At 39.8% G+C, this 27,879-nt stretch overlaps 1 protein-coding gene across 8 annotated transcripts in view; it reads left to right on the top strand.

The window, feature by feature from the left end:
* RAPGEF6 (Rap guanine nucleotide exchange factor 6) overlaps window positions 1–27,879 on the top strand; it is a 140,611-nt gene that overhangs the window by 58,254 nt on the left and 54,478 nt on the right. For all 8 annotated transcript variants that reach the window (XM_080997077.1, XM_080997081.1, XM_080997078.1 and 5 more), the window contains 2 exons: window positions 20,172–20,303; window positions 27,037–27,217. In XM_080997077.1, coding sequence (XP_080853203.1) covers window positions 20,172–20,303; window positions 27,037–27,217 — 313 coding nt within the window. The remainder of the gene's footprint in view (window positions 1–20,171; window positions 20,304–27,036; window positions 27,218–27,879) is intronic.

The raw sequence follows: 27,879 nt of genomic DNA on the forward strand, positions 1-27,879 counted from the left end.
GATAAAGCTGGACTAGGTGTACCGTTGGCCTGATCCAATAGGATCTTCCTTATGTTCTTACATAATGATGATGTGAAGGAGTCAGAATGGTGGCAATACATCCTGTCCTCACTCTTGAGTGGACAGATACTTTTGCCACATTGTACAGCACCCCATCACCAAAATGTTTTACAGAGTGGTCAAAGATTTTTGTGAAACACTTCAACCGTATTCCCATTTTTGCCCGAGGCCTACTAGATGCTGCTTTATTCAAGGTAAAGGTAAAGGCACCCCTGACAGTTAAGTCCATTCGCAAACAACTCTGGGGTTGTGGCGCTCATTTTGCTTTACAGGCCGAGGGAGCCAGGTAAACATACCTTATTGCCTGAAACCAAGAATAAAAGTTTGTGTTAATTAGGAATCTTAAACTATGTGTTGTAGTTCATTACTTTTTTTTGGTTGTGCTGTTTTCTCCTTTCTTCACGTAGTCAAGCTTTTCTAAATGTATCATGTAGTAAATCTGAGTTTGACTGGCCATTTCCCATCATACATTCTAAAATACTTTCAGGTTCATTCTTGGGTTGTTTGTGTATGGTATTCAAAATTCCTTATCACCTCTTACCAATGTACCACTGTTAAGAAATATTACTGCTTTTTTAGTTGGCATTCAGTTTTTTATTGGCATGTAGGATTTTATTTAATTTAAGAAATTTTGCTTTTCAGACGGACCTCACAAAGCAGTTTAAATAAGTTGTGACTGATGGACCACCAAAGATTTTTTTTACCTATATTTCAAGCCATTTAAAGTCTGTTTCATTCCTGGAATGTTAAACCTCCCCCCATAAGTTTGAAATAGGAATGGGTTGTCCCAACTTAGATAATCTATTTAACTATACATTACCTTCCAAAGCCTTGACCGTGTGAAGCAAATTATAGTATATAATGTTTAAATATTCAGTTATGCTTCTTACTTGGAAACTGAATCTTATCTAAGGGCTTAGACCTAATTGAGATAATGTAAATACAACTTGTAAGGGTATCTTGATCTCTGCAGAAGTGTTGATGGAATGAATAGTGCAGGTATTATAATAATGTAAGTACAGTGAGTACAGCACTGCTGTTATGTTTTTAATTTGTTAAAATCAAATGTTTCACGTGTTACTGAACCATCACTGTGAGACATTGAAGGGATTTGATCTGTCTGAAACAATTTATCCTAAGAGTTTCCCAGGATAAAACTCTTTAAGTCATAAAACATTTTGGGTCCATGAGCATACTTGCAAACTGAGAAACTGCCGTGTGTGCACTAGGAACTCTGGTGGCATGAAGGTAGCACTCTATAGGCACTTGTGACCCTGTGGATGTCATATTGGAGACCCCTGAGTTATGTCAACTTGTCCATCCTTGCAAGGGTGTAATTTCTTGACCTGGTCGTGATGGGATCCACTTTCCCATATAATTTTAAGAATACCAATAAGAAATAACATTGATGTGGGAACATAAATCTACATAAATACAAGTTTATTTTAAAAAGAAAAATAAGATCCCTTTGCTTTTTATAATACTATTTGCAGTAAGTCTCTTTTTAGAAAGAACTTACTTGAAGACGAACCTTTAATTTAATGCAGAGATCTTAATAATGTAATCATGACATCCTAGCAAGCTGATTGAGTTCTACTCAATCAACTGATTGAAGATCTACTTCTTGTACATGGGAAAGCAATTGTGAAGTAAGATATTTGACTCTTGAGGTTAAATATTATAAATAATACAGTAGGGCCTGACTCATACCTAACAGTCAATCTGTTGTTGGTTTTCTATTGGACAAGTGTACTCTCTTCTCCTGATCTCCTCCTCCTTCCATCCCTGTTTGGGACAAACCGTAATTTTCATTTCTGATTAAAATGGGCAAAAAGCAACTTGCCTCCAAACTTAAATGAAAAACCCATTTCAAGCTCTAATTTCTAGGCAAATTGTGGTTTGTGCAAATCAGTGGTAGCCAAGATGGTGCACTCCAGATGTTATTGGATTCCAACTGATTCAATTTGAATCAAATTGGGTGGAGCCATAGTTCAGTGGTAAAATCCATGTTGTACACATAGGAGGTCCCAGCTTCAACCCCTGGCGCCTCCGGGTAGAAAAGGCTCTTGACTCAGATCCTGGAGAGCCACTTCCAGTCAGTGTAGACAATATTGTTCTAAATGGACCATTGGTCTGACTTGTATGTAAAGCATATTGTCCTATGGTTAAAAAGCAGCCTCTGTCATAAAAATCACATTTAGAATGCTTACATTCAGAATTGTCACTAATTTAATGTACAAGTTGCCTATTTAAATCTGACTGCTATATATGAAAGTGCAATCCTGTGCATGTCTACTTGGAAAAAAGTCGTATTAATTTCAGAAGACCATACTCCCTGGTAAGGAAGTGTAATGGTGGTTGCAAAACTCCCACCCTCCTGGGCCACTTGAACATAGCTGAGGATCTTGGTGAACCACTTCATGATTTTTCCAGACTGTTATAGCAATTTTAATGTACTGTGCTAGATGCTGTATGATTTTTAATTGTATTCTTATTGCTGCTTTTATTTCTTACGTATTATTGTATCACAGTCTGAATTCCATAAAATTCAAATTTGTAATACAATAAGATACAATGTAAGAAATAGAATATAAGAAGCAGTAACATTACAATTAAAAATCAATGTATATTTTTAATACGATGGGTGTGCTGTCTTCACCCATAAATCCACAGACATAACAGAGACCGCCTGAATGGTTTGCAGGCCACAGTTTGGGAATCCCTTGGGTATAGGATTACAGTCTTAATCTATACTGCTTCAGTTGGTTCCTTGTTGGGATTCTTAATGGAAGCACCCCACCTTCCAAGACAACCATGTACCTTCTACTTGTCTGTTGTTGATTTTGCTTTCCTTCTGTTAACACACTGTATAACATTCAGAAAGATGATTTGGTGCCCACCGACCATTGATGTCACCAGTTTTAGTTGAATACAAATTTCATTTCCTTGTTTAAAACAAGAGTTCCTAGTAACTTGAAATAAATCACTCTGTTTTTATTGCTTTTGATTTTCTTTGCATTGTTTAAAGTGGTTTAAAATAGGTAAAAATGCTTGGGCACTTACTGGAACAAATTTTCACAGCTCTTACCGTAAGGTTGCTATAATCAAAGACAGATGTAGAAAATTATGTAGCATAAATGCTTTTATATTCTCTGGCATTTTCGCTCTTCTTAATTCTGAAATGGTACATTGCATTTTTGTCCTTCAAGGCTTAATAATAGGAACTTAGCCAGCTTGATCAGATAACTAATTTTATCCTTCTGTAGTTTTTAAGGAAAAAATATTGGTAATGTTTTTATTGCTTGTGAATGTTTAACTTCTGTTTTCTTTTATATGTTGCTCATTGTCAGACGTGTGTGTTGATTTATATAAAATGCTTTGTACCATGAAAGACTTTGAAGGCTTCTTTGTGACAGGGGATACAGTCGTACCTTGGTTTTCAAACAGCTTAGTTCTCGAACGTTTTGACTCCTGAACGCCGCAAACCTGGAAGTGACTGTTCTGGTTTGCAAACTATTTTTGGGATCCGAACGTCTGACCGGACTTCCATGGCTTCTGATTGGCTGCAAGAGCTTCCTGCAGCCAATCAGAAGCCGTGCTTTGTTTCCGAACATTTTGGAAGTCGAACGAACTTCCAGAACGGATTCTGTTCAACTTCTAAGGTACGACTGTACTAAGGAATAAAACAATGAAAACAATCACTTGGTAAATCTCTAACTTTGTGTTTACACATATGACTAGATTGATAGTTTGGACACTTGGACATTGGACAATCACTGATTATTGTCACATTAAGACTTGCATAACTTGAAAGAGACCTGAAAGATCATCTCACCCCTTATACACCTCCTGCAAATACGATGTAATAAATTCTGAAAATTTTCAGGTCAGATTTGTTTTAAAATTTGTTGTTGACATAAATCATTGTTGTCAATGTAGTCTCCAATAAACTTTTGTTGCTAATTTTTAAAAGAAAAGTATTTTCACACAGTTTGAGAGTGATGGTTGGGAGTGTGAGCCATAAGCCTTCAATTGACATTCCATCTCAGCTGTGAATTCCCTAGGTGATAATAGGCTATCCACTAATATGACGGCCAACCTATTGGAAATTAACAAAGATAAGGTTGTGCTTATGATGTTAACTTCATGAATGAATTATTTCAGTGCTGCTTATGTGGAGGTGTCTTTAAGTTGGGACCAGAAACCACAGCTAGACTTGTGTGTGAAGCAGACCTAAGGAATTGTACTGGTTGCCAGTATGCTACTTAGCCACGCTCAAGGTTTTAAAGTTGGTACATAAGGCCCTATATAGCTCAGAACTAGACTACCTGCAAGAACATCTCTGCCCTCTACAACCCTGTCCAACCACTATGGTGTGCTGAAGAGACTCTGTTGACAGTATCTTGTGTTTCGGTTGCTTGGATTGTCTGTACATGAAACAGGTCCTTCAATTTGGTGGCACTGGTTCATTGGAACTCCTTCCCTCTTTAAGTACACCAAGCATCTATGATCTTGGGCTTTCACTTATGCTTTACAAATTTGTAGAGGTATTATTAGTTTGTGTGCAACAAGCTCTACAATAATGCTGACAATTTTAATACAGTGGTACCTTGGGTTACATATGCTTCAGGTTACAGACTCCGCTAACCCAGAAATAGTACCTCAGGTTAAGAACTTTGCTTCAGGATGAGAACAGAAATTGTGCTCTGGCGGTATGGCAGCAGTGGGAGGCCTCATTAGCTAAAGTGGTGCTTCAGGTTAAGAACAGTTTCAGGTTAAGAACAGACCTCCGGAATGAATTAAGTACTTAACCCGAGGTACCACTGTATTAGGAGTAATGATTATAGCGTCAAAATAGTTATTTTGTGGCTGTTACATTGAAGAAATTCAAATTTCAGGTTGCAGTTCACTACCAACAATAACATTAGATAAACACATATATTTAATAATATTAGTTGTCCTCTTCTTTTTAAATTGTATGAAATGTGCCTTTTAAATCATGCAGTTCAACATACTAAATATTGAAATTTTAGAAAGGAGAAACTGCCTGTTTAAATATCTCCCGAAGACTAATTTAGTAAAGCTAATCATGAAAGTTAGGCAACCGATATATAACAATCTGTCAAAACTAATAAGCATTCAGTGTATGCACAATTTATTTTTAAAAAAAGGCAAGTTTACTTCATGAGTGTAATCTCAATATTAAAATTTATTGCTCATTTGAAAACAACGAAAGCCATTCTATACATATATGTATAATTTGTCCCTCTTTCATCAGTAGGTAACAAGGAACATCGCAGTTACATTTCCTTTCAAAAAATGAAAGCTGACTTAATTAGCAGTCAGCTACTTAATGTTCATTTCCCAACTGAATGGGTGTACACTCATGGGTGTAGCTTCTTATTCATGATCAGGGATATTTATGTAAATAAGTTTACAGTGCCCATATTAAGAAACATCTTTCATATAAGTAAATAGTACAATACTGTTTCTAGCTACTGAAATACAAATGCTAAGCAAGTGGACCCGTACACAAAATTCATTTATTAATAGTGATCATAAAGATACAGAACTAATAAGCAACATAGAAAAATAATAATAAACATGTAATTCTTTGATAGTCTCTGAAAGGTTAAAAAAATCTATATACAAAATGGAATTTATTGAAAACTTTATAACTGAACCTTTTTTTTTTTAAATGGATGCCAACTACTGGCCAGAGTGCTGAAAAGAAAGGAGCAAACCCATATGGGTGCTGCCCCCATTGCTTTTGCTGCTTCCCAGGGAAAGAGTGAGGGTGTTTTGGAGAGGTCATGGCAGCAGGAGGACTGGTGGTGAGGTAGGGTAGCTTACTTTTACTTTGAGGTGGGCTTTCATGAGCCTCCCAAGTTCTTTCTTAAGTATAAGCTCCAATAGGTTTGTGGAATCCCTAGTTTTATGTCAGCAACCTATGAGAGCGAACTTTTGGAATATACTTGCATTTGTAGCAACTTTGAAAAATCATGACATTTTGGATTTACATACACTGGTGATTTGTGATAGATAAATACAGAGAAGTAATTGAATGAATGAAGCTAGTTTGCTACCAAGTTATAGATAAACATGAGCCTGCCCTTACTGTTTTTATAGCCAATTGGCAGCTGCTCTCTAGCAATTTGGGAGAAGAGGGGGATGTACCCATAGAAGCACCTGACAAGAGAGGATCAGACAAGTCTATTACCATGAGGGGGTGGAGTTTAGTTGTGCCTGTTTCTTGCTTCAGTTTGTGTCTCTGGAGTGGAATGGTACCCAGAAAAAGCTTTGATTGGTTCAGAGGTCCTGATACTGAAAAAGAGTTCATGCGTCTTTTCTGTAAATGGTATTATATCCTGAGCACCCATTCAGAATGCTGGGCTTTTGACTCACAAAATGTACACATTAGGATTGCTGCCCAATTAAAGAGATCTTAATTGATTAATGCAAGTGGGTAAAATATAAAGCAAGAAGCATACTTGCTTGGTTTTTATGTTGAAAACGTAAGATGAGCTCTGCTGGGCCAGGCCAAAGGCCCACCTAGAGCAGCATCATGGTTTCACAGTTGCCATTGTGAAGCCCACAAGCAAGAGTAGAGTGCAACAGCACTGTCCTCTCCTTAGCACTTGTGAACAACTGGTATTCAGAGGGATACTGCCTCAGACACTGAAGGTAGAGATAGCTATTGTGACCAGCGGCAATGGATAGCCTTATTCACCATGAATTGGTCTAATTGTCTTGTAATCCATCAAAATTAGTGGCCATTATTTCATCTTGTGGGAGTAAATTTCATAGTTTATTTTGAAGAAGTATATTATATGTGCATGTCATGTAGCAGGCAGCTTGGAAAGTGGTATTTCCTTCTTTCAAAGAGAAAAGGGAAAATGTCTCTTTTAAGATGGTGTTTGCAACTTTTACAAATGCTGTTGTTGATATGCTGTCAAAAATATGGAATTTGTCACTATATTCTGCATCTGCATCTTTACTGAACATTTGTCAATGTAGTAGCAAGATAGATAGATAGATAGATAGATAGAGTTGGAAAGAGGACCCAGGAAATTACAGACTCATCAGTTTTAAATTCTGTCCTACATAAAGTGGTGGTAAACTGCTATGGAAAGTTTTCTGACCCTCTTGAGCCAGTGGGGCGGCAGAAGTTATGGTAATGTGCCATTTTTACTGCATGTTAAAGGCACTTTTTCAGAAGTCCACACTGAAGAATGCTGTCCAATATGCAATGCAAATTCTTCTGCAAAGTATGCAGCTTTAGTCTTTGAAAGCGAAATGCATCTGTTTCGGGATTGTGATGTCAGTGTTTGTAAAAGGGAAAAAAAGAGTTCTGACCTACTTTTGTCTCCTCAGCCTGATCCTCAGACCCTTGTCGGCATAAAAGAGTTCACGAGAAAAGTATCCTTGCAGAGTTTTATTCTTAAAAGTCTTTCTGCAAAAGCAACTGACACACAACAACACTACCAGCTTTCACTAACCAACTAACCAACCAACCAACCAACCAACCAACCCAACAACAAACTAACATTTCTCACTATATATATACAACCCGGTGCAGGCCGCTGACTCATGCTGACCCAGCTTTTTTAAGCATTAAAGAAACAGTGGCCATTTTTGCCGTGACATGTGACCCCATATCAGAAAACTAACTGCTTGAGTTATTGAAACTTTCATTTAATCAGTTATTCACTGAATTGTTCAAATGAGGGGTAGCGAAATTGTGGCTTCCAGATGTTTCTGACCTACAGTGCTCATCGTTCCTGATAATTGGAAATGTTGATTGGGGTTGATGGTAGTTGGGGTACAACAACTTATGGAGAGCCATAGGTTAGCTGCTCTAGTGGAGAAGTTTTGTTGTTGTTATTCATTAACATATGGCATTAAGATATTTTAGAATTGTATATTAAGAACAGCCTATGTTAGTAACAATTCTGTAACAGATAGTTTTGAAAAAGTAAATTTGTATAGAGGTTAGAGCTAGGTGAAAATATATCCCATAAGCTTGAATTGTTTGGGTTTTGTACATAAGGGAAACTAGTTTTAAATTGTAATTTTGGGGTAGAATATAAACATTTAAGCTGCTGAAAACATGTCTTGAAAAGAGTTATTCTCATAACAAATCCTTAGTATGAAGTAGGTTACTTGTGGGGCTTCAAAAAGGCCTCCTTGTTCTTGGTCACATAGGTGGCATAATGCATTCAGTGTATTAAATGTTAAGAAAAACATGCTGAAAACATGGAACAAAGAAATACAGCATAAATTATAATGATAGGTATATTTTAAATGGTCATGTTTTGTCATGTTTCTTGGCTAATAAAAAATAAGGAAGCTTCAAAATGGTGAAAGATAGAAAATCAAGTGGGGATTACAGTCTCTCCAATCAATTCCTTAAAGCAGGCTGCCTCAAACTTGGCCCTCTAGATGTTTTTGGCCTACAACTCCAATGATCCCTAGCTAGCAGGACCAGTGGTCAGGAATGATGGGAACTGTAGTCTCAAAACATCTGGAGGGCCGAGTTTGATGAAGCCTGCCTTAAAGAGAGATTGGTGAAGCAGCCCGTGTTTTGTGGGGGAAGGGGCATAGTCCAGTGGTAAAAGAAATTGGTTTGCATGCAGTAGGTCCCAGTTTCAATCCCAGCGTCTCTTGGTAGGCCCAGGATAGATTCCTGTCTGAAACCCTAGAGAGTAGTTGCAGAGACAGTACTGAGCTAGCTAGATGGTACCAGTGGTTAAACAATGGAATTATTCCAACTCCCATCTGTCCTAGCCAGCCTGGCCCAGTAGTCAGGGATGATGGGAACTGTACATCAATAAAATCTGGAAGATCTCAGATTCCTTATATCTGATCTAAATATTACATTCAACTACCAGAACATATAATCCTCACCATCATCATCATCATCTAGGTTGAATTACTGAAATATGTTTTACAAGGGACTGTGTTTGAAAACAGCCGAGAAGCTTCAATTACAGTGGCACCTCGGGTTAAGAACTTAATTTATTCTGGAGGTCCATTCTTAACCTGAAACTGTTCTTAACCTGAGACACCACTTTAGCTAATGGGGCCTCCCGTTGCCACCACCACACAGTTTCTGTTCTCATCCTGAAGCAAAGTTATTCACCTGAGGTACTATTTCTGGGTTAGCAGAGTCTGTAACCTGAAGCGTCTGTAACCCGAGATACCACTATAGTGCAGAATGTGATTGCCAGACTGTTGACTGTTGAAGGTTGAAGGCAAACTGATCTTGTAACACCAATTCTGTTCCATCTGCACTGGCTTCTGAGGTCACTTCAAGCGACTGATTTTGACCCTTAGATATTTATTCCCTTGTTGACACTTTTCATAAATTAAATCAGTCTATACAATTTTATCATTTGAATCACATATGTTTGCTTTTTTACCATTCTGAAATGAATTATAATTCATGTTCTCTGCTTGTCTCTTTTCCCAGTTTCCCTACCCCATGCCTCAGCTGTCAACCTAGAACATGGGCTACAATGACAGCTTTCCTATCCTAAGGGCCACGTGTGCCACCCTTAGAAAAACAAATTTCCAGACTGCTGTCAGACAGCTAATATTCTAGGTCTGTGTCACAAACCAAAGGTCCTGTGCCATCAGGACAGACTTTCTAAGAATAGATGTATTTTTAGCTAGCACATATGGATAAATAGCTACACATATAGCTTGCTGATATTCTATCATAGGTTAGTTAATGAAGTATTTGTGTGTGATAGGAAACGCTATCTAGGCTAGAGAATATAATTAGGTGGCTGTGGGAGCAACGTCATTGAATGCCTTGACTCTTAATGCATTCAGGCACTCAGCACATTAGCACACTTTCATGGTCTCTTGCATTTTAATTTCCTCTTGTTAAAAAGGTCAGTAGTGGTGATTCAAGGCTGAAATGAAATGAAAGAATGTGGTTTTTGTATGTGAAACCTGTCACCTTAACACTGTCAGTTGTCTGATTCTAATCTGCCTTTTCATTAAATAAACAGTCCATATTTTTGTATGACTATTTTATTAGTTACATGGATATAAGCCTGCCATCTTCCAGATCAATTCACAAAGTTGACAAAGTAGGATAGTCGGTGAATGTCCATGTGCAATAAGAACGGTTATTTATTAATCATCTTCCACATATGTCCCAAAAAATGCACAAAATATAACAAAAACAGTTGCAAAACAAAACAAAAAACAACAGATTAGTTATGAACAATATCTATGTCAGCAATCTATTCACCCAGCTGAGAAGGCTTAAATATAAATAGCTAGATGGGAGAATACTGTATTTTTCCATGTATAAAATGATGCTTTTTGCTAAAAAAATTAGGAAAAATTTGAGTGTCATCTTATAATACATGGATAATGAATGCAGAGGGGGGATGTGAAATTAATGGTAGCAACAAGCGGGAGATTGGCAGCGGCAATTGGGTGGGTGATTGGTGGCTGCGGCAAGGCCTGCTGGCAATTGGCTGTGGTTGCGGCAATTGGGCAGGCGTTTGGCGGCTATGGCAAGGCAAGCAGGTGATTGGCGGCTGCGGCAAGTGGGTGGGTGGGCTGTTGGTGGCGGTGAGCAGGCAGACAGTTGGTGGCTGTGGCAAGTTGTGCGAGCGGCAGTGGCAGGCAAGCGGGTGAGTGATTGGCGGAAGTGACCTCCCCCCCACAAAGAAGCTAAACAACTTAGTTTCTTAATTTTGGGTTAAAATAAATAGAGGTCATCTTATACATGGGGGCATCTTATACACGGAAAGATATGGTATCTAGGAAGCATATGCATTACAGACTTTGTTGTTGTTTAGTCGTTTAGTTGTGTCCGACTCTTCGTGACCCCATGGACCAGAGCACGCCAGGCACTTCTGTCTTCCATTGCCTCCTGCAGTTTGGTCAGACTCATGCTGGTATTTTCGAGAACACTGCCCAACCATCTCGTCCTCTGTCGTCCCCTTCTCCTTGTGCCCTCAATCTTTCCCAACATCAGGGTCTTTTCCAGGGAGTCTTCTCTTCTCATGAGGTGGCCAAAGTATTGGAGTCTCAACTTCAGGATCTGTCCTTCCAGTGAGCACTCAGGGCTGATTTCCTTCAGAATGGATATGTTTGATCTTCTTGCAGTTCGTGGGACTCTCAAGAGTCTCCTCCAGCACCATAATTCAAAAGCATCAATTATTCGGCGATCAGCCTTCTTTATGGTCCGGCTCTCACTTCCATACATCACTACTGGGAAAACCATAGCTTTAACTATATGGACCTTTGTTGGCAAGGTGATGTCTCTGCTTTTTAAGATGCTGTCTAGGTTTGTCATTGCTTTTCTCCCAAGAAGCAGGCGTCTTTTAATTTCATGACTGCTGTCACCATCTGCAGTGATCATGGAGCCCAAGAAAGTAAAATCTCTCACTGCCTCCATTTCTTCCCCTTCTATTTGCCAGGAGGTGATGGGCCCAGTGGCCATGATCTTTGTTTTTTTGATGTTGAGCTTCAGACCATATTTTGCGCTCTCCTCTTTCACCCTCATTAAAAGGTTCCTTAATTCCTCCTCACTTTCTGCCATCAAGGTTGTGTCATCTGCATATCTGAGGTTGTTGATATTTCTTCCGGCAAACTTAATTCTGGCTTGGGATTCATCCAGCCCAGCCTTTCGCATGATGAGCTCTGCATATAAGTTAAATAAGCAGGGAGACAATATACAGCCTTGTTGTACTCCTTTCCCAATTTTGAACCAATCAGTTCCATATCCAGTTCTAACTGTAGTTTCTTGTCCCACATAGATTTCTCAGGAGACAGATGAGGTGATCAGGCACTCCCATTTCTTTAAGAACTTGCCATAGTTTGCTGTGATTGACACAGTCAAAGGCTTTTGCATAGTCAATGAAGCAAAAGTAGATGTCTTTCTGGAACTCTCTAGCTTTCTCCATAATCCAGCGCATGTTTGCAATTTGGTCTCTGGTTCCTCTGCCCCTTTGAAATCCAGCTTGCACTTCTGGGAGTTCTCGGTCCACATACTGCTTAAGTCTGCCTTGTAGAATTTTGAGCATAACCTTGCTAGTGTGTGAAATGAGTGCAATAGTGCGGTAGTTGGAGCATTCTTTGGCACTGCTCTTCTTTGGGATTGGGATCTAGACTGATCTTCTCCAATCCTCTGGCCACTGCTGAGTTTTCCAAACTTGCTGGCATATTGAGTGTAGCACCTTAACAGCATCATCTTTTAAATTTTAAATAGTTCAGCTGGAATATCATCACTTCCACTGGCCTTGCTATTAGCAGTGCTTTCTAAGGCCCATTTGACTTCACTCTCCAGGATGTCTGGCTCAAGGTCAGCAACCACACTACCTGGGGTGTACGAGACATCCATATCTTTCTAGTATAATTCCTCTGTGTATTCTTGCCACCTCTTCTTGATGTCTTCTGTTTCTGTTAGGTCCTTACCACTTTTGTCCTTTATTATGGTAATCTTTGTACGAAATGTCCCTTTCATATCTCCAATTTTCTTGAAGAGATCTCTGGTTTTCCCCATTCCCTTGATTTCCTCTATTTCTTTGCATTGCTCATTTAAGAAGGCCCTCTTGTCTCTCCTTGCTATTTTTCGGAAATCTGCATTCAATTTCCTGGCTTGAATAACTCAGAGAAGCTATGAGCTATGCCATGCAGGGCCACCCAAGACGGACAGGTCATAGTGGAGAGTTTTGACCAAACGTGATTCACCTGGATTAGGAACCAGCAAGCCACTCCAGTATCCCTGCCAAGAAAACTGCATGGACAAAGACAACAGGCATTACAAAATAGTGAGAACTTAATATAGTGGTACCTCGGTTTGCAAACTTAATCCGTTCCAGAAGTCCGTTCGTAAACCGAAACTGTTCTTAAACTGAGGCGTGCTTTCCCTAATGAGGCCTCACGCTGCCGGTGCCCTTCCACTGTTCGGATTCCATTCGTAGACCAAGGTAATGTTTGGAAACCGGGACACTACTTCCGGTTTGCGGAGTTCGTAAACAGGACTGTACTTAAACCGAGGTACCACTGTAGTTTTATTTTAGTATTTTTTCATTTCCATTAGTGCATAATAGTATTAAGCAATATGTATCAACTTTATTTGCATGATGAGCATGTGAGCTAGGGCAATTATACAGTAGGGAGCAAAGGTTGAAGTAGGGGTTGCCCAGCATCACCTGGTGAGTTAATGGGACTTGTTAATCGTCACTGAATGCAGCTCTGTCACTGTTCACTGGACTACATTGACAATGGCAGCAAGATGTGTGGGAACTACTTATTTGTGTTTTGGTCCTGTCCCCTGTTAAGTATACTTGGTATCTATGGAGCAATTGTCCCCATGTAAACCCACAGTTATAAGGTGCAAATAAATATTCTTGAAAAGATTAGTCTGTTTGATGCAGGAAGTCTGGAGCCAATAAAACAAAAAGTGACTGTATTCCAAAGAAATGTGGTTGGCAAGTAGCCCAGTGCAGAGCTAATTTAGTGATCTAAGAGTTGGCTTGGTATTTTTGAGTAATTTCAGGATTTGTTTCTTATACTGATTAGGGCAGGAAAGCTAGAGGAAAATAGGTAGGGGAGACAGTCTTTCAGACTGAGCAACAAGTAGTAGAGATATAGGCAACATGAGAAGTTGTTTAAATGAGGTCCATTTGGATGTGCCATAGAACCAAGAAGAGTAGGGTAGCCAGAATGAGTGGATTAGCCAGAATATATATAGAAAATCACTAATCCTCGAGTTGTAACTTTCTTCTATGCATGCAGTATTAGGAAAAAGAAGTACTTTTCCTGCAATAAATACAGCTTTAGGGAAGGCAATGGACAGTAGGATCTGCAAGGTTTTTAGTGGTAGGGATGGCAGTAGAACAATATTTCATTGTTCAGGCATCTGAACAAATAATTGTATGTTTGCAGCATTATTATAAGAATTCTTGATGCAGGTAATGATCTGGCTGGAGAGGGAAAATTGCTCCAGGAAAACATGTCTTTAGTTTACACAATCTCTCATTTGAAACATTCACAGTTGAATAAATGTGTTATATTATACTGAGTAAACATGGCTCAAACCTTATCCTACATTTCATTTTCACAACTGCTACCATCATGTTACAAATTCATCATATCAGTGCGGTTCAACATAGTGAGGTATGTAAGGCAGCTCAATATGTGTGGATAATAAATGTGATGTATATAAAATAGAGGCAGAGATTTATGTTAAAAATGGCAGGCAGTACAAAGGTTGCTTGTCTCAAATAGGTATTTTGTGCATTCATGCACCTCATTTCAGCTTTGGAGATTTATTAGTCTGTTTTCTTAAAAATAATTCACATTAGCTCATTCAGTCTCTTTCACCCACTATACAAATTCTGTTTGGTACCACACGGTTCAGCATGGATGTTGCCAACTACTGATTTATAAAGAGGAGGAACCAATATGCTTCTAGCAGAATCTATTACAATCTGAATTCTTTTAGTTTATAAAGAGAAGAGGAGTAATTTTGGATTCACTTGTCAACTGAACATAAAATACTGATTCTATCTTGAGGGAAATGTAGCTCTGCGTACAGTGATAACTACTCATTCGCTCAGTCAGAAATATAAAGCCAACTTTAAAAAATGATATCCAGTAAATGTATACTGCATCTGAATTTTATTTTCTTTAAAATAGCAAATATTTCTAGATTTCACTGTAATAGCATCCAGAGAGATGGTGCTGGTGTTAGTATGTGGTACAGTTGACCATGCAAAAGAGATTCAGCCACTTCTTAAATGAATTTGCAGTCCACTGAAGAATCCAGTCCACTACTTTAACTTTTAACTTTTAATAAAGCCTTGCTAATGGATGCCCAAATAACATCCATGGCAACTTTCACCAACTTCAATAGGTACTGCAGCTTTAGCCCTTCTCGAAGAAACATGATCTTGCTTTGGTGAATCATGCCATGATAACATTTTACATGGGGTTGTCTTTGGAAACTGGCAGCTGGTTGAAAATATAGTTGCTACCATATTTATCTGGTGATTTAAGCATCTGTACTGGTTTTAGGTTTGTTTATGTACATAATCCCTAAATCAGAGATGAGAAACCAGCTCTCCAGATGTTGCTGAACTCCCAACTCTCATCAGTCCCAGCCAGCATGGACAGTGGTCAGGGATGATAGGAGTTGTAGTCCAACAGTATCTGGAAGACCACAGGTTTCTCACTGCTGCCCTAAATGGTCTGGGATATTGGTATCATCTGCTTCCAATGAACCTCCAAATAGTTAGGATCTTTGGAGCCTCTGCTTTGAACATCACTGCCTTCAAAGATGAAGGGCGTGGCTATCTAGGACAATGCTTTCTCTGGGTGGTGCCCTAACTGTGAAACCCCCTCCCCAAAATTATTGGCCATGCATTCATGCACTAGATTAAAAGTTTGTGTCCCCCCCCTTAAGAACTTAAGTTTTTTTGCATCTCGGTTAATGGCCAGTGCATAATTCTTGACGTGATATTTGATTTAATGTTTTATTTTGTAACTTGTTATGGAAATCTTACAGGCAGAATATAAGATAAAATATAGGCAGATATGTCATGGATATATTTAGTTACATATAAGTTGACTATGTGATGATGTTGGCTAATGGGCATTTATGTCTGCTTACCTTCAATGTTCTAGAATGGCAGACATGCAGGTGCTACTGAATTTAGTATTCCCCCTCCACACACACACACACACACACACACACACCAAATAGAATACCTAGGACTTAGTAAATGTAGGTTGTCTTGCTTCAGAGCTGCCTTTGTGATTACATAAAGAGGTCATGCAAGTATATGCCAGGATCTCATCTAATGTGCTGACAGAAAGCCAATTAATTCTCAGCCAGGGGATTTATTCCCCCCCCTTGCTTTCTTTCTTTAATATAAGCAGCCTGACATTCGGGCCAATCTGTTAGCTGGCTTTTGAAACTACTATTCAAATCTGGAAACTTCCTAATGTCCTTGGAACATGTTCACTATTTCGCATCTGCTGTTCTTTAGCAGGTGTTCAGAAAAATACTACTTGCAGATTCTCAATCTGAGCACATTGCTTCTGTTCACAGTTATGATTTTCTATTTTAAAAAAGAAATACAGTTTTAAGCAGGTTGTTTTGAAATGTGCTAAAATTGAGTTAACTCAAGGTGTGCTTTAAATCTTTCCACTGAAGAGTCTCTTCTTCCTATTTTTAGGAAGAGTATTACAACATTTGGAGCAGAGGCTCAAACGAACACGACGTCTTAATAGCTGTCATTCTGCTTCTGAACTAAATATTTTATTATTGTAATTAAGTTACAGATAATCATTTCAGGTAGTGGTTCCTCCCTTCTATTTATTGTGTTAACACTTTTGTATTATGCCGAACACACTGTACTAATAATTGTTGCATAATGTGATAGTAACAGATGTTTGCAGAATGTATTTGCAAAGAAGCATGTGGCAGCAGAGGCTACTGAAGTATTATTGTTTCCCAGCACTGGAAAATGGAGGTGCTTAGGTTAGAATGTGGGACCATTTGCATACAAAGCATTTATTATTATTTGATCCAATTTATGAAACACTTCCCATAAAACATCTTAAAGCAATTTCATAGAAAATTCCCACAACACTTAACAGGTACACACAGACCATGCTCAAAGCATGGAAAACACAAAGCCACTTCCGTGTACGTGAGACCAACCGTCTCAGGTCTATTCCTTATACATTTGGATGGCTCCCGCCTTGCATGGCATCAGTCCACGCGCATTATGCGAAGGGAGATTGCTGCCTGCAGTTTATCCTCAGCTGAATTCGCGGCTAACTCCTTTAGGATTGGGGCCGCCACCACAGCACTGCATTTGGGACTCTCAGCTGAAAGGATGAAGGACTTGGGGGCAGTGGAAGTCTGATGCATTTAAGGGATATATTCGTAAGACCTTGTGATTGTTCACAGTATACTTGACCTGGCTTCGTTACCTTCTTTTGCTTTCAGGTGACGTTGTGGTGCACATTTGGATTATAGGCCCTGCACTGTCCCCTGGGATAGAAACCATGCCATTAACGGGGACCCTAGGGTGCAGGAGCTATGAGGGCGCGCATCTGGATAATTGGGCACAGCATTGTGCATTGGGCCAGGGTCCGCGCCATCAATTCTGGTCTCGGGCCGCACCTTAACTACATCAATATATCTTGGATCTATCGGAGGGGAATGCGCTGGGCCGAAATGTGGCCCGCAATTAGGGCCAGAGCGGCAGCGGAGGGCCCCCCAGATGCTTCAGTTATCCAATTAGGCGAAAAGGATTTAGCTTACAGAAAGGCTGTCGACTTGATGTGGCATATCTTTAGTGACTTTGAGGAACTGAAGGCCTCTTATCCAAACATCACCATTCTTTGGGCCTTGTTGATGGAAAGCCGGGTTTGGAGAGAGAGCAGGTGCCCGATAGCCATAAATAGGGCTAGGGAAAGCCTTGGATCGGGCGGTGGTGCGTAGAGTGGCAGCCGTGGGTGGGTGGGTCATTGACCACCCGGGCAACTGCGAGGCCCTCTACTGGCTTGATGGCGTGCATCTTTCGGATGTGGGAAATGATATTTGGCTTGATGGCGTGCATCTTTCGGATGCTGGAAATGATGTTTGGCTGTGCGACATAGCAAAGGGGATAAGGGATTGGTTTCAGGCATGAGAGTATTGGCGGCGAGCGATTGCTCGAGTGGCGGTAGGCATTGGTAAGAAGGGGTTAAGAGGATGTGGGGGGGGGGAGGAACGCCATCACCTCCCCCCAGTGAGCGAAGGGTGGTCCGTTAAAGGACTCCGGGGGGCGTGGCCCTGTCCGAAGCCTATGGAGGTGTGGGCCAAAGGCACGCCCCCGAGCGGTGACCCGGGGGAGCTCCTAGTCGACGTGCCTCGGCAGGAGACTCCCCCGATATAGTGTTAACCCTTCCCCGTGTCTCCAGCAAATGGGCTGGAGCCGGATAGTCGATAGGACCAATGCCTAAGCCAATGCCTCTCATTCCTGAATTCAATAAAGTTGTGGCCTAATTCGCCCAATTAACCTTAAATTATGGTGTCTTGTGTCTTTATTTATCCTGGTGGGGGGGGGGGCGGGAACTCGCCACGCAAATAGGCAAACTATCCCCAACCCCATCCCCACTAATCCCCCTGGCGTACCACCCATTATTCCACCATGCAGCACAAAACCTCCAGATAAAAACCTGGCAAACCAAAGGCTTATATCGCCTAATAGACTTTTATAAAAATAACAAACCCTTGTCAACACAAGAAATACAAGACAAACTAGAAGACACCCAAATGCCCTGGTTAACACAACACCAACTACATGCCCTCTTAAACAACCCAACAGTAAAATCAGCAGCAACTAGGCCCCTGACAACCTTCGAAAACCTCCTCCTAACAACAAAGGGAAACGGTAAAGGGACGGTATCTGCAATATACAAAATACTACTCCAAAATCCCGCAAATCCCCTAGATGCAATCAAAAAACAATGGGAAAATGACATAGGCTATGAGATTAACCCCACTCAATGGACCAGAATGTGGTCTAAACCCCCCTTTAAATCCATATCAACAAAAAGAAAAGAACTCACACTGAAACTCACCTACAGGTGGTACCTAACACCAAGGAAACTAGCGCCAATACACCCAGGAACCTCACCAAAATGCTGGAGAGGGTGCACCTCCACAGGCACATATCTCTACATGTGGTGGGAGTGTCCCAAAATCCAACTAGCCATACAAGAAATATGTAAAATAACTAAGCAAGTAATAGACATCACTCCAGAATTGGCCCTACTAAACATTTTCCAAGACAACAATGCCCATTTACACCACAAAGAACTCATAACCCACCTACTTTCAGCAGCCAGAAACACCATAACCAGACACTGGAGAGACCTGTCAGGAGTAAACATGGACCAATGGTACCAAATAGTATGGGAAACAGCCCTGCTAGAAAAATTAACTAATAAACTGAAACTGACACGGGGACAAACAGAAGAAGACGCCTTCACCCCGGTATGGCTCCCCTTTATCACATACACAGCCCAACAGGACAATGACAATAATCCACCAACAGCATACAAATCAATATGGCTAACCTGATCCAAAACACCCACCCACCTCACTCACACACGAAAACAAAGATCACCACAGCCAATCACAAGCAAACAATCACACCCTAGGCCAACCCCAAAACCCCAACCTCTCTCACCACCAAAGGAACACAAGTGAACAACACAAGCAACGCTGACACCAAACTCTACATACATTAAACATAATAGAAACACCACCACCCGACCCCACCCCCATCCATCTTCCTTCTCTCCACCCCCCTTTCTTTTTTCCTTTTTTTCTTCTCCCCCTAATGCCTCAACAAATGAAACGGATTTGTAAAAATGTTACATGGGGGGAAAAAAAAAGGAGGCATTACACTTCTGTAAAACAAGAAAATCCTTAATAAAATATTTTTTTTTTTTAAATAACCAATGAAAACAATTCCATTATATAAAAACAATTAAGCAATTTCATATGTAAAATTCATTTCCTATTCAATACAGGTATAGCCTAGGATATTGATCTCCTTTTGAAAGGCTTGTTTTAAAAAAGAAGGTCTTTAATTGGCACCAAAAAGGCAATAGAGACTGTGCCTGTTTGATGTATAACAGGAACGAGTTTCAAAGGTTAGGTGCCACCACACTGAAGAACAGATCTCTATATCTTATGGAACAGATCTCTTGATCTGCAGGAAACCCTCATCTGTAGAAAGAGTGACCAATTGGGTACGTAGAGGGTAGGATGCTCTTTTAGCTTTTGTGGTCCCAAGAGGTGTAGGACTTTGTACACCAGAACCAACACCTTGAACTTAGCAAAGTGCAATTTTTACATGCACAAGTTTTCACTGTAAGTTGCTTTCCTAAACTCAACGAGGCTTAATATGTAGTTGGTAACTGACAATATTTCAACCAAAAAAAAAAAAAAAAAGCAATGTATATTGCATTTTCTCAGTCAGCATTAAATTATATCAAGTTAAACATAGCATGAATTGCTTGAAATTGAAAGCCTATTTAACTTCCCTTACATTGCACTTTGCTTCCAGCTTCCTGCAGACCTGACCAAGATGCATCTCACAGATGGTCAACATCCACAGGTGACACATGTCCCCTCAAGTCAGTCTGGCTGCAGCATTGCTAGTGATTCTGGGAGTAGCAGTTTATCTGACATCTACCAAGTAAGTCCAAAATTTGTTTTAACATTCTGTTTTCATTAAAAGAGGGAGGACTTAAATGGTTGAATCCCTGTATGCTAGCAGAAGCATAAGATTGCTATCATATACTTTTAAAGTCTGACAGCACAATGAACAAAATACAGTGGTACCTCAGGTTAAGTACTTAATTCGTTCCGAGGTCCTTACTTAACCTGAAACTGTTCTTAACCTGAAGCACCACTTTAGCTAATGGGGCCTCCTGCTGCTGCTGTGCCGCCGGAGCACAATTTCTGTTCTCATCCTGAAGCAAAGTTCTTAACCCGAGGTACTATTTTTGGGTTAGCGGAGTCTGTGACCTGAAGTGTATGTAACCTGTAGCGTATGTAACCCGAGGTACCACTGTAATATGTTGGGTTCAGTAAGGAATATTAAGTTTTGATTTGGAAGATAATGATGTAATTTGTTTCAAGTTAAAATCTAACTGAAATAATAATAAAATCAGTGTTTGTGATAATATGTAGTTATTCAAGTGATACCTGGCTATTGTAACCAATAGAGGTTTTTCCCCCATGATGCCTAAAGAAGCAATGTATCAACTGAGATTTAGGATACAATCAGAGGTGTTTTGGTGTCCTGAGTCCCAAGCCACTGAACACTCACTAGGCTCAGCAGCAACTGAAAAGGAGGGCAGTGCTGTTAATGATATGTGTGTGTTGAAGTCAATTTAAGCAAATGGCATATTAGAGTGAGTTTGGCTTTATTAATTAATTAATTAAATAAATAATTATTGTCAACTGATTGACAATAATAGATTGGGTAAAAGCTGGGTTGCTTTCAACATTAGGCCTATTCAGAGTAGACTCACTGGAATAAATTAATATGGCTAACTTAAATGCTCTAGGTTCAATTCTTCTACACTAACTTTGTTGGATACAACCATTTATATTTTACATTAGTCTCATTAAATGTGCATATAGAGCTGTTTGTGCTATAGGAAGGAAAGAGTGCTTAAACAATATAAATAGACTTAAGTATGTGTTTCTAGTTTGATGTAGGCACACTTTGTATCATTGCGTTATTGAGAGTTTTTTATACAGAGCTTCAGGCTTTTGCATTGCTAGGGGAACAAATGACATGAACCCTGCTAAACTCTTCAGCCTCCTTTTCTTCTTCTTTCGGTTGGCCTAGGGGCGTGGCTTTCGGCTATTTGAACCCATGTGTCTTTAGTCAACTTAGGGGGGGAGGCCTTGGGGGTCTTGACACGCAACTTAAGGCTGCCTTATAATGAAACTTGTGTCTCACTAAAGAGCTTGTAGTACAAAAAAAAACGTGAAAAATTTGGATCAAAATTCCTATGACTACAGGGAAGATTATTTGAATTCAAGAATCAGACAACAATATATAGTAGGAGAGCTATATCTCAGTGGTAGAGCAATTGCTTTGTATGACAAAAGCCCCAGATTCAACCTGCCACATCTCCAAGTTCCTCTGGAAAACATCCCTGTTTTAAACCCTGGAAAGGTGCTGCCGGTGAGTGCAGACAGCGCTGAGCTGGATAGACTAGCGGTTTTACTCTGTGTAAGGCAGATTCCTATTTTCCTATATCTGTTCCTGCTTAATTCTCTCTGTGAATTCAGACAACTGCTTAAAAGTGAACTGTGTGACGAAATTAAAAGACGCCTGCTTCTTGGGAGGAGGGCAGTCACAAACCTAGACAGCATCTTAAAAAGCAGAGACATCACCTTGCCAACAAAGGTCCATATAGTTAAAGCTATGGTTTCCGCAATAGTGATGTATGGAAGTGAGAGCTGGACCATAAAGAAGGCCGAAGAATTGATGCTTTTGAATTATGGTGCTGGAGGAGACTCTTGAGAGTCCCATGGACTGCAAGAAGATCAAACCTCTCCATTCTTAAGGAAATCAGGCCTAAGTGCTCACTGGAAGGACAGATCCTGAAGCTGAGGCTTCAATACTTTGGCCACCTCATGAGAAGAGAAGACTCCCTGGAAAAGACCCTGATGTTGGGAAAGATTGAGGGCACAAGGAGAAGGGGACGACAGAGGACGAGATGGTTGGACAGTGTTCTCGAAGCTACCAGCATGAGTTTGACCAAACTGCGGGAGGCAGTGGAAGACAGGAGTGCCTGGTGTGCTGTGGTCCATGGGGTCACGAAGAGCTGGACACGACTAAACAACTAAACAACAACATGTGGTGGCTCCTAATATATAGAAAGCCAGACATCTATACCTTACGGCCATGCAGTAAGCCCAGAATAATTAGTCTCCTGCCCAGACTATCAGCTTCTAGATATTCATGGTGGGAAAGACTGTAGAAGAGGTTTAAAAAAGAAAGAAGAAAAAAAGATTGCACAGCTGGGTTAAACACGTCAAATTCATTCATTTGTAAGTCATGGAATAGCTTGGGATATGTCCTGGAATATTTCCAGCCCCATGTTTCAAGCCCCATTCATGTAGTGGTGGATAGAAAATGACCAGAGTTTCCAACCAGAGTTTTCACAAGGCCAGCTGATGAGCAACAAATTGCCTACCATTTGTGTTTCCCCTGAGCCCTTTTGGATGTGCTGTATTATTATTATTATTATTATTATTATTATTATATAAAAAAGTAGTTGTCAAAGTTAAGAGGCTTGATTAAGGCTGAAGTCCTATGCATACTTATCTAGCAGCAAGTCTACTATAATTGGTTAGATTTAAACAAGCATGGAACTAGGTGGTAAGACAATATCCAGCAGATCACAAGTCTTTCATAAATTACAGGGTAATTTCTCTATTAGTCTGAACACAATCCAGCCAAGGTTTAAGGAAAAGTGGTGGGCAGGGGAAAGCAATAGATATGTTATTCCTCCTTGCTACTTCTTGATCCTAATCACTATTCCTGTTTGGTTCTTGTTATGCACATGTGCATTTAACATTTAGCTCCACCCTTCTTCGAAATTAATATTGTGGAGTAAGTCACACAACTTCTTTGATATATGCTGGATTCTATAAAAAGCAACTTAATTATTTCACTTCTGTTTAGTCTGTATCTAAATACATCTTGGAGGTTATATTCATCATTGATCCACTATAGGTTAATAATTGATGTTCCCTAAAGTACATTAAGTGACAGTGGATGACCTTGGCATAATTGATATGCTTTAATTGTTTTGTCATCTACTACTTCTACTGTAGATTTTTCCTAAGCAGTGCACAATGATAGACTGAGTTTTAAAAAGTAATGTTAAATGAGGCTTATTCCATCCAAAGGTACATAAAATCAATTAACAGAGTGTTTCAGAATATCAAAAAGTCCATCTATAGTCTCTAAAGATTGTGTGCTAACATTCCAAAGTCTACATATGCAGGAGGCATACATTCACATTGATTATTATAACTTTTATCTGATATCCTTGATAATGTATGTATTGAAGCTGACACTTTATGTAATCTCTGTGTGGTTGGGGGATCAGCTGTTAAAGTAATGGTTCTGTCACCGTACATGAGCTGCTATTAAGGCTGACTGTGAAAGAACTCCGTGAATGTAACCACATATCTCTCTTTTGAAGAGATCCAGGACCTCAGTTTTAAAGTCCAAGGTGTAACATCTCTTGGGTCTATGATTTACTTACAGATGTGGAAAAACTGACCTATGCACTGCTTACTTGAACTGAATGTGGCACAGAGTGAATGTTTTTACATACACAATAAGTTATGTGTAGGGTTGAGATCTTTTATAAGTGTTAATCTGACAGCATAATCGTCGCAGCAAACATTTTAAATAAATATTATCAGTACTGTTTCAGAAAACGTTCTTACTTTCTTAGCTCATAATCAACGTGTCTTGCTTCTATTTCATATTTACAACAGCAGAACTGGAATGTTTTTATTGCTTTCCATCTGCTGTATAGGTTGATAATCATGTAACTAATCTCTTTCTGTTGTCATGTAGTAAGCACATTTGTTTCCATATTTATTTGCCCTCTTTAAATTGCTTAGGGCACTTGCCCTATAACCATATGTTAACAAAATTGATCTGCACTGGATGTCATCATAGCTAATGGGACAAATACAGTATTTGTTCTGTCCATGCTGATCACTGCAGCTACTGCTTTGTGTGAATCTGAGACTCTGATCCTTTGATCATTTTTTCTGCATCAGAATTATCTATCAGGAAATTACTAGACCAAAATATGTAAGTTTCGTGGAACACTGAAAGAGGATGTGGTGTAAATAGGTGTAAATAGATTCCTTTGTGTATCTTCTCCCACAGATATTAAAATAAATATTGTACTTGGGACTCCAAGTGATCTCTCAGTTGCCTCCATCTTCTTTGGTTCAATACTACTGATGCTCTAAGACTGGATCCCTGAATATCCATTTATATTTTCTGAATGTTCCTTCTTTCTCTGAAGAAGAGACTATTCCTTTAATATATAGATCAGGGATAGGGAATTAGATCCAGCTGTACAGTTGAATCCAGAAGTAGCCAGCCTGCTGTAGACCACTTTGACAGGTGGATGGAGGGCACCTGTCACTCACCAGAGAACATATAACATCAGATTACTTAAACTTTAAACTATACCTGTAGAGAAATTTCAAGTTCAGTGTGCTCAGTCAGCAGCTTTTGAAAGTGGTCAGACACATGAGAGCAAACAGGAGCTCCCAAGCGTATTCTGTTCTATCACTCCTGAAAGTGGTGTGGCAGGGTAATATTCCTTTGCTGTTGTGGCTTGAATTCAGCACAGTTTGAAATGATGTCTTTACCTGTCTTGTTCCTGATGTCATATGATGGACTGGAGGCATGGTTTGGAATAAGCAGCCAAGTGGGCCAAATGGGGGGAGCCTAATGGGGCCAAATTGGAGAAGACCTCTTTGATCAAGAGGTTAATAAACTACCTAAGTAATTAAAATAAATTCTGTGGGTCTTATTCATTGTGGGTCTGCTAGAAGCCAGTATAAGAAATTATCACTAGCATAACACAACTTCCTCCCTCTCTTCCCCCTACCCGGTGTTTCCCTGCACCACCCCCAAATCTCCTTTGGAGAATCAGGAGAGCCCTTAAGAACATCATGCAGAGGAGAGGGGTGATGCAGGGAAACACCAGGTAGGGGGAAGAGCAAGCAGAAATATTTGTGCTGACAGAGCTATCTCTGCAGATATATTGAATGCAGCTTTAACTAATTAGGCCCATGGGCCAGAAGTTTGCTACAACTGATCTAGATATACAGAAATCATGAGTTAAGTTCCTTCTCCCAGAAATGTTGACTGTCCTTCATGAAGGCCATGCTTAGCAGTGAACTAAACCCTTTCCCCCACTCAACCCACATGGTTTGTTCATCTAGACCTTGAGTAGCTCCCCCCCCCCCAGCTGATGAGCATGCTGAAAATTGGCCAACCTCCTGAGGGCTTCATATTGGTGATGGCTGTGGTCAAAGTGACTAACACATGTTTTGCTGTGTAAACATATATACATACTCTCCAGAACATACATACAGACCCTCACACACACTATACGTTCTGACAGATGCAGAAACAGACACTGAGAAACACCAAAAATGCAAGTTCATATTCAGCAGAGCTCTCTCACTGTTTGTGTCTCTCCATGGAGTTGGAAAAAGCCCTCTTCTTACCCTACCAATCCACTCTTCTGGTGTGGTGCCATCAGAAGGATGTCCTTTTCTTGAGGCTGTTTGCAAGACCATCTTGCAATAGTTCCAGAGGGAAAATAGAGGCTTTTCCAAAGTAAGAAGAGATGCCAAGTTTTGAAGAGGGGCTAGTGGGCTGACAGAGACCTAATTCAGATGATCTTTAATGTTACCTGAATTTACTTTTCAACTTTTGGTTGCTTTTACGGTTTCAGATTTAGTGTTCCATAAGTTGAATTGTACCTTTATTACAATATTATTATTATTTTAAAAATACAAGCTATAAACGGTGATTCTGCTTGACAAAACCTTTTCTCAAAGGAAATGCTGCTGCATTGTACAAAGTGCTAGATTGTACAAATGCTAAATCTTTCTATTTTTAAACTGGCACTTGACCTTACTTGCCAGGAGTTTTCTATATATGTTAGCCATATAGGAATCAAATGAGCTGCTGCTTTGATAGATTGTTGAGAGTCTCTTGAAGGGCTGAGTTTTATGTTCCCCACATATTCAAAGAAACTCTGAACCTTTCAGAGAACAAGCTGGATCTGCTGAGGTTAGCTGACCTTGCCTAGCTTGAGTTTAAATCTACCGGCATCATATGACATGGCCTAGTTGCAGATAATAAATGCTTAAATCATTCTGTTTAAATGTACAATCACTCTTTTAGCCATCTTAACAATTTTTTCCCTTTAGGATATAATATTATTGTTTATGTTAAATTGGTTATAGGGTAGAACTTGTCAGTTTTGTTCTGACTTACTTTCTGCTGCAGACAGCACCAGCTTTATGGTCCTGAAAATCTGTTAATTTCTGTGTTCGTTATTGATGGAATTTAACATCTGGATTTCACAAATAACCTATGCAAGTGAATATTCTAGCCATGCTCTACTGATTATCCCCAATCCCACTCCCCCCCAAAAAATCAGAAGGGTCCATTAGTGACGAGTATAACTTGTTTGCCCACAGCGCAGCTGGAGGCTATTCACAGAGCTCTTCCAAGCTGTTCAGTTGGCTGGTAGTTGATATTACCAGAACTAAGTGGATTTGTGTCAAAAGTTATGTGCTTAATTTTCAGCAGCTTAAAGAACTTGCATTGATTTTATGTACAGGCTACCGAAAGTGAGATGGGAGATGTAGATCTAACTGGTCTCCCAGAAGCACCAGTTGATTCTGAAGATGATGAAGAAGAAGATGAAGACATTGACAGAACTTCAGATCCACTGCTGGGGCGAGATGTTGTACGGGAATGCCTTGAAAAGGAACCTGCTGACAAAACAGATGATGACATTGGTGAGACGTAAAAAGAAACTACTTCTACATAGTTTCAACAGATTATCCCTAATAATCTAGTATTTTGAAAGTTAATGACAAGCTGATAGAGTAGCTTATTTCACACACACACTCTGAGTGCCAATCCTTATGTAGCTAAAGTGGCACCATTGAGAGAGATAGTAGCAGGCTTGGGAGAGAACCCTAAGGTTTGCAGAAGTATATTTAAAAACAAAACAAAAGAATGACTGCCTCCCACAAAAGAGCCCCAGCCGTTTTGGTTGACATTTGGAGAGGGAGAGAATGGAACTGAGAATCCTTGAAGAGAGCGTGTCTGTCTGGCTAAATCTGATCTGAAGCAGTTCACAATGCAACATTTTGTTGCAGGTCTCACTTATCTATTTACACACATTCCCTATGTCTTTATCTATAGCTAACCTTTATCTATAGCTTTATCTATTGCATAAAATATATAGATTGTGTGTGAATGTATAGGCAGGGGAAGCATCCACCCACTAAATGTTATCAATTCCTATGCATATAGGACCCAAACATCTTGCTGCACTTCCAAGTGTGCAGATTGGGCCATTCTAACACCAGACTGCTATTTCTTACTCACTTTCCTCCTTTTGTACTATTAACATGGGGTTGGATCCAAATAACTATGAATAATAGAACAATAG

This window comes from Podarcis pityusensis (genome assembly GCF_964106645.2).
Source record: "Podarcis pityusensis genome assembly, chromosome: 2".
Lineage (NCBI taxonomy): Eukaryota > Metazoa > Chordata > Lepidosauria > Squamata > Lacertidae > Podarcis > Podarcis pityusensis.